Raw genomic sequence first — 7,837 nt, forward strand, 5'->3', positions numbered from 1 at the left:
ATATATATATATACACATATATACACACACACATATACATATATATACATATATATATATACACACACATATATACACATATATATATACACACACACATACACATATATATATATATACACACATATATATACATATACACATATATACACACTTGACCGTATATATACAGAAAATTAAGAAAAATACAGCAGATGTATCATAATGATAATGTTCGATATATTCCTTAAAAATCCATGTGTCTAAATGAGCTTCTCCGCCCTAACCCAACCACTTGACTGACCCAATGCAGTTCTGAGGTTGGCATCATTGGCATTGACTTAGCGTGACTGCACTTACCTGTCTTGCCGTTGTTTGTAATGGTTGTCCTGTCATTTGTCAGATTGTCCCAGCCATCAAATGTCAGCTTCTGGTACTGCAGCTTCACAGAGGCCAAGTCCTCTTCTATGTTGATAGGAGACTGCTTAGCACTGCTGCATGATGGAAACTTTTTGGCCCAGTTGTGTTGGTTTAATGTTCCTGGTGGTCAGATACAGGCACAATGTCCTAAAAATACTCCTAGACAGTGTCAGTGAGGAACTAGAGGAAGGAACAGAACCTTTTGTATTGATTACAGCTTAGTTCAGGTCTGCCATTTTCTCAGTCAGCCTCAGCCACAAACATTTGTCAGTGTTAACTTTAAAATTATCTGTTTCTATTAAGAAAACATGCAAATTTAGCAGAGTGAACCCTTCTGAATGCAAATGGCACTCCATGCAGGTTTTTGTTTTCAAAAGAGATCTATGAGCTTAAATGCATTTACCTGGTTAAAATAAAGGTAAACAAACTCCCTTTCAATACTCTGTTTGAGGAAGCCCCTCAAACAAAATGACACCAGGTTTTTGGGGAAGCTGTGGATGAGTGGTTAGAGTGGTTGCCCTCCAGTGGGAGAGTTAGGGGTTCAATTCCACCAGCAGTAACAAGTTGAAGTATCACTGGGCAAGATACTGAACTTCCATTGCCTCCAATGTGTTTACTATTGGTGTATGAATGTGATCTTAAGTACTGAATAGTCTTTATAAAGGTATAGTAGAGTGCTGTATGGATGGGTATATGAGGGCACAGATTGTGTTGTAAAGAGCTTATAAAAAGGTGCTTTAGAAGTACAGTCCATTTACCATTTAATTTGTGGAATATCAACAGATAACTGTCAGAGTGGGTGGTATGAATGACTATCAGCTATTACCACATAATCACATAACACATCTTGGCCTATGGAGAACAAATCCATCCATCCATCCATTATCTTCTGCTTGTTCCTAAGTTGGTTTGGGGGGGGGGCAGCAGCTTGAGCAGGGAGGCCCAGATATCTCTTTCTGCAGCCACATCTTCCTGTCATGTTTTTGACCCTTTTTTCCCTCCTCTGCCTGCTGTTTTCATGTTTGGTGTTCACCTCAGTCCATTCAGCTCCTGCCATCCAATTAACACCACTCTGCTTCATGACTCACTCTGCAATCAATGCTCATGCTCCCCACCTGTTCACCTCCCTTCTTAAGCTCCCTGCCTGCCCACATTCCTAGCCAGATTGTTGAACCTCATTGAGCAGATGAAATCCAGCGTACCTTGTCTAGGTCTTTTGACTTGTTCTGAACCCAAGCCTGTTTTTTGACTCCTCGACCTGCATACTCCCTTTGGATTTGTCTGCTTTTCCCCTCACGGTAACAACTCTGCACCTCCACAAAGACCTCGATTCAGGATCATTTTTTTGGCTCTGTTCTGCTCTCTGCTTCACCGTGCTCAAACCCCTGCTTCTCTTCTTGGACCTCGGAAGCAGATTTTCCCCTTACTGGATCTATATGATCCCCGTTTGCTCCACTGCTGCTGTTCATTCTTCATGAGTGGCATCATCGGCTTCAGCAAGACTAGAACACCTGCTACTCCATCAAGACAGAAGGTTAGTGATAATTATAGCACCTCTCTTTGCCTCTCCATCCACTCCAAGTTCACTAACACTTCTGTCTTGACAGATCAGAACCAGGCCCGACCCTGACCTACACCAGAATCTATTTCCAAATAAACATTTTAAATCATTTCTGAGTTGGGTATTGATGTGCTGATCCAAACCGCTTCTTGTCACATCCAGCTCTTCTGGGAGAATTCCAACGCATTCCCAGGCTAACCGAAAGACATAGCCTCTCCAGCGTGTCCTGGGTTTTCCCCAGGGTCTCCTCTCAGTCGAACATGTCCCAAGCACCTCTCTAGGGAGGTGCCCAGGGAGCATTATTACCAGATGCCTAAACCACTTCAACTGGCTCCTCTCAACGTGAAGGAGCAGCATTTCTACTCAGTCTCTCCCGAATAACTGAACTTTTCACCCTATCTGTAAGGGAGAGCCCAGCTACCCTGTAGAGGAAACTCATTTCAGCCACCCGTATCTGTGAATTCATTCTTCCAATCACTACCCGGAGCTTGTGATCATAGGTAAGGGTAGGAATGTAGACCAATAGGTAAACAGAGAGCTTTGCCTTACAGCTCAGCTCCCTCTTCACCACAACAGACAAGTACAGAGTCCGCAATACTGCAGATGCTGCACAGTCCGTCTGTCAATCTCACGCTCTATTCTTCCCTCATTTTTGTGAACAAAACCCCAAGATACTTGAACTCCTCCACTTGAGGGAGAACATCACCCTCAACTTGAAGACATCAATCCACCCTTTTTCAATCGAGGACCACAGCCTCAGATTTGGAGGTGCTGATTCTCATCCCAGCTGCTTCACACTCAGTTGCGAACTGCTCCCTTGAGCGCTGAAGATCACGGCACAATGACACCAACAGGACCACATCATCTGCAAAGAGCAGGGATGGAATACTGAGGCCACTGAACTGGAATCCCTCCATCCCCTTGCTGCAACAAAAAAATTCTGTCCATATAAGATATGAACAGAATTGGTGACAACGGGCAGCCCTTGTGGGGTTCAACTCCCACCCTGAAGGGGTCTGACTTACTAACGGCAACATGAACCAAACTCTTGCAATGCTTGTATAGGGACCGAACAGCCTGTAACAATGGGCCCCCAATCCCATACTCACAGAGCACCCCCCAACCACCACACCCCCACATTGTACCCTAAGGAACACGGTTGAATGCCTTCTCCAAGTCTACAAAACACATGAAGACTGAATGGACAAACTACCATGACCCCTCAAGGTCCCTAGTGAGAGTAAAGAGTTCATCCTATGTTCCACAGCCAGGATGGAATCCATATTGTTCCTCCTCTATCTGAGGTTCAACCAACAATCTGACTCACTTCTCCATTATCTATGAATAAACCTTACCAGGCTGGTGCCCCTATATTTGGAATACACCCTTCGGTCCCCCTTTTTGAAGAGGGAAACCACCATCCCAGATTGACAATCATGTGGCAATGCCCCCGATGTCCACGTGATGTTGCAAAGGTGTGTCAACCAATACAGCCCCACAACATCCAGAGCCTTAAAGAAATCATGGCGGATCTCATCTTTTCCCAGAGCCAGGCCGCCATGGATCTTTTTAACTACCTCAGTGGCCTCAGCCACGGTTATGGACAGACCAACCCCGAACTTCCCCAACTCAGCTTCCTACATGGAAGCCGTGCCGGTGGGATTGAGTAGGTCTGAGAAGTATTCCTTCCACCCCTCGACGGCATCACTGGTTGAAGTCAACAGCACCACACCTTGTCTTGTCCAGGGACACTTAAACATGTGACTGCTGGTGGAATCGAAACCCCAACTCACAAATTGGAGGATGACTGCTCTAACCACTCAACCACAGCTGCCCCAAAAACTTGGCAGTATTTCTTTTGAGGGGCTTCCTCAAACAGAGAGGACAGAAAAGGAGTTTGTTTTTGTACTATTAGCGCTTAGGGTATTCTTAGTTTAGCGTATTTCTTAATTCATATCTTAGATCTTATTATTGTTTTTCTTTACAATTTATACTTTTGTTGGATGTAACTGGGACCGTGTGTACAGAATTTCATTCAACATTCAACATTCCTCAATGACAATTAAATAAACTTTGACTTTAGTATCTCTTTTGCAAGGCCCTCCTGGACCTAAAGGCAGCCTATCCTGCATGTTTTGGACTGTGGGAGGAAAATGTAGAACCCAGAGAAAATCCATGAGGAGAACATGCAAACTAAAAACAGAAAAACACCAGGTCCAAACCTGGGACTGAACCCATAGGCCTTCTTTTTGTGAGGCCACAGTAATAATCACTGATCCATTGTGCTGCCTGGGTTGTGTAGCTCTGTGGCAAAGGCTCATCTAGAAAATAGAAAGAAAGTGTAGCATCCACATAAGGTTGCTGACAGCTGACTGGAAAAAAATCTTCTCTGTATGAGTGTGTGCGTAAAAGAGATAGATATATAATAATATGTGACACAGATTCAAGCTATAAATACTGCCTGATAGTACCCCAACATAGCTGGTTTTGTGGCAATAAAATCTCATTTAGTTTCTTCTGTCATATCCTTGTTAAATGTTTTCATAAGGAAAAGCTTCTTTGACAAAATCTAATGTAAATTTTTTTTTGAAAAAGTAAAAAAGTGATAAATTTGAATATTAGCGCTTGATGATAAAAGCTGGGTATTTAATTATGTATCTATATTTTGTTCTTGGGGTCTGCTTAGCTTTTTCTGCTACAGTATTGATGCTAGTGAGAAGGCTTAGCAATAAATAATTTTACTTACCACTTCAGGAGTTTTTTTTTTAATTCCCGTGCAGGATTATTTTAAAGGTAAATGGTAGGTTATAATATTATCCATCCATCCATTATTTTTTACCCGCTTCTTCCATTTTGGGTCACAAGGATCGCCGGAGCCCATGTCCAGTAATCATTGTGCGAGGGGCGGGGTACACCTTGGACAGGTTGCAAGCCCATCACAGGGCCACAGAGACAAAGCTATAATATTATACTTATTTTAAATATAATAGTATAGTATTATAAAACATATGGAAACAGGAAAGATGGAATACTTTCATGTTTATTTTTACTTCAGGTATCCAACAAAGTTCCCATCAAATGGAAAAGTACTTAAATGACAGCATTAATCGTATCTGATATTAATCAAAAAGCTCTTTCTTACCTGCATATGACCAGTCAATGTCCTCTGAGAACCTGCGCTGGTTTCTGTATGTATATCCTTCAGCTGCAACAGAAGAGCAGATGAGTGTTTGTTAAGGTGAGTTAATATAGTTTATGTTTCTGAAGACATTCCATCATACAGGACCTGACAAACCCTAAGACTAACAAGTGATATGTGATGTGTGAAAAGAGTGACAGATCCTGGAGAGTAGAGGGAGCCATTCTATCCACCGACCAACAACAGAACCAAGTATGAGAACATTTAATGCAGTCATTGTAAAGCTGGAACCAGACTGACCCGGTTTGGACGTTATTCCTAATGATCCATACTGTATGTGTTTTGTTTGGCAGATACCCAGATGCAAAGACTGATGTGAACAGACTACAAGACCAAAGATTAGTTAAGTGAATTTTATTTACAGTGCTCAGGATCCCTGGGGAAGCAAGGGCAATGATTAGTGGTAGTTCCTCAAAAATGGATAATGCTGGAAGGATGAGCTTGGCTTAATTTCTTGTGGAAAAGTAGTAGTGCAAGTGGCAGGAAGGCACAGCAAAGCAGCTGAGGAGACTCCAAAGGTTTCTAGGATAGGTCACTCACAAAGGTCCAAGACTCGAGTAGATCACCAAGGGTTTAACTGCAAAGGCAAGAGCGAACAGGTCAGTCTTACTCAGAACAACAATGAATCACAGGCTAGAAGCATTACTACCATAGCAGACTCAATGCTCCAGCATCAAGATGAGACATCTGCTGCTCTTTATACTTCAGGTGACAATCAGCCAGATTCTTCTCAGCTGTGCATGTGCCCTCAGAGCAGCAGCTGTAGGAAACTCCAACAGCTCAAAGATTGCCTCCAGATGACCTGAAGTGCTTCTCAGAATGGTCCTTGAAGAAAGAGCTTATTAGGCTCGGGTCTAGAATAAATGACCTGGGGATCCAGGACCTTTCCTCAGGACCGTATCCCTCCCAGTCGATGAGGTACTGGAGCCCTCGGCCCCGGCGACGAATGTCTAGGATGCGTCTGACCGTGAAAGCCGGGTGATTGTTGATGAGAGGGGCGGGTGGAGGGAGGTTGGTAGGCGGGTTTAATGGACACTCAGAGACAGGTTTTATCTGTGAGACATGAAAAGTGGGGTGGACCAGCATGGAGGCGGGCAACTGCAGTCTTACCGCTGAAGGGTTGATGATTCAGGTCACAGGTGTGTTTCCTTGACTGATGAAGCCTTCTGGACGGAAGGTGAAACGTTTCAGCACAAAAAAAGAAGAAACTGCCCAGATGACCTGACTGAAAATTGTTGGATTGTATACCTGGATTATTAAGCATGGACTTTGTTGTTTTCAACCAGTTTGAGATGACTGTCGACGAGGAAGACGGCGGCACCAGAGGAGGGAGCGTGCTAAAGACACCATCTTAGCACCAATATAACTGGTTTGCTCCACTTTGGAGTGAGCTGTTGGGGGAAGAATAAGTTTTGTGTTGTTACCTTGACTGATGAACCCTTCTGGATGGAAGGTGAAATGTTTCAGCACAAAAAAAAAGAAACTGTCCAGATGACCTGACTGAAAAATGTTGGATTGTATACCTGGATTATTGAGCATGGATGTTGTTACCTGCAGATAAGGGTAAACCGGTGATGAAGTCCAAGGAGATGTGGGACCAAGGATGGCTCAGGATGGGTAGAGGTTGGAGATGGCAAGCCGGGGGTTGGTTACCATTCTTATTCCTCGCACAGGTGGAGCAGGCAGCAGCAAAATCTCGAACGTCTTGGTTCATAGACTGCCACCAAAAGTGTTTCTTGGCCAGAGTAAGCATGTGAACAACACCAAGGTGACAAGAGAATTTGCTACCAGTCCAGTACCTTAGCTCTAGTGGAAGAGGGAATGAACAGTGTGCCTGCAGGTCCTGTGCCAGGGTCTGGTTCAGACTGTTGGGCCTCCCTGATGTCTCTTTCTACAGGTCCTTCTAAAAAAAATTAGCATATTATGATAAAGGTCATTATATTCCATAATGTAATGATAAAAATGAAACTTTCATATATTTCAGATTCATTGCACACCAACTGAAATATTTCAGATCTTTAATTGTTTTAATACTGATGATTATGGCATACAGCTCATGAAAACCCAAAATGACTGTCCCAAAAAATTAGCATATTTCATCCCACCAATGAAAGACAAATGTTTTTAATACAAAAAACGCCGACCTTCAAATAATCATGTTCAGTTATGCACTTAATACTTGGTCGGGAATCCTTTTGCATGAATGACTGCTTCAATGCGGCGTGGCATGGAGGTAATCTGCCTGTGGCACTGCTGAGGTGTTATGGAGGCCCAGGATGCTTCGATAGCGGCCTTAAGCTCATCCAGAGTGTTGGGTCTTGCGTCTCTCAACTTTCTCTTCACAATATCCCACAGGTTCTCTATGGGGTTCAGGTCAGGAGAGTTGGCAGGCCAATTGAGCACAGTAATACCATGGTCAGTAAACCATTTACCAGTGGTTTTGGCACTGTGAGCAGGTGCCAGGTCATGCTGAAAAATGAAATCTTCATCTCCATAAAGCTTTTCAGCAGATGGAAGCATGAAGTGCTCCAAAATCTCCTGATAGCTAGCTGCATTGACCCTGCCCTTGATAAAACACAGTGGACCAACACCAGCAGCTGACATGGCACCCCAGACCATCACTGACTGTGGGTGCTTCACACTGGACTTCTGGCATTTTGGCATTTCCTTCTCCTCAG

The 7,837-nt window shown here is 43.6% G+C and overlaps 1 protein-coding gene across 1 annotated transcript in view; it reads right to left on the reverse strand.

Annotated features, from left to right (window-relative positions):
• LOC119416527 (receptor-type tyrosine-protein phosphatase zeta) overlaps positions 1 to 5,165 on the reverse strand; it is a gene marked incomplete at its 5' end in the record, with an annotated part of 29,950 nt that extends 24,785 nt beyond the window's left edge. Inside the window, 2 exon segments of the mRNA XM_037683758.1 lie at positions 340 to 519; positions 5,103 to 5,165. Of these exon segments, the coding sequence (XP_037539686.1) occupies positions 340 to 519; positions 5,103 to 5,165 (243 nt within the window).
• Between the last annotated feature and the right edge of the window lie 2,672 nt (positions 5,166 to 7,837).

Source organism: Nematolebias whitei, chromosome 10 (assembly GCF_014905685.2).
Source record: "Nematolebias whitei isolate Nwh7 chromosome 10, NemWhi1, whole genome shotgun sequence".
In the NCBI taxonomy this organism is placed as follows: domain Eukaryota; kingdom Metazoa; phylum Chordata; class Actinopteri; order Cyprinodontiformes; family Rivulidae; genus Nematolebias; species Nematolebias whitei.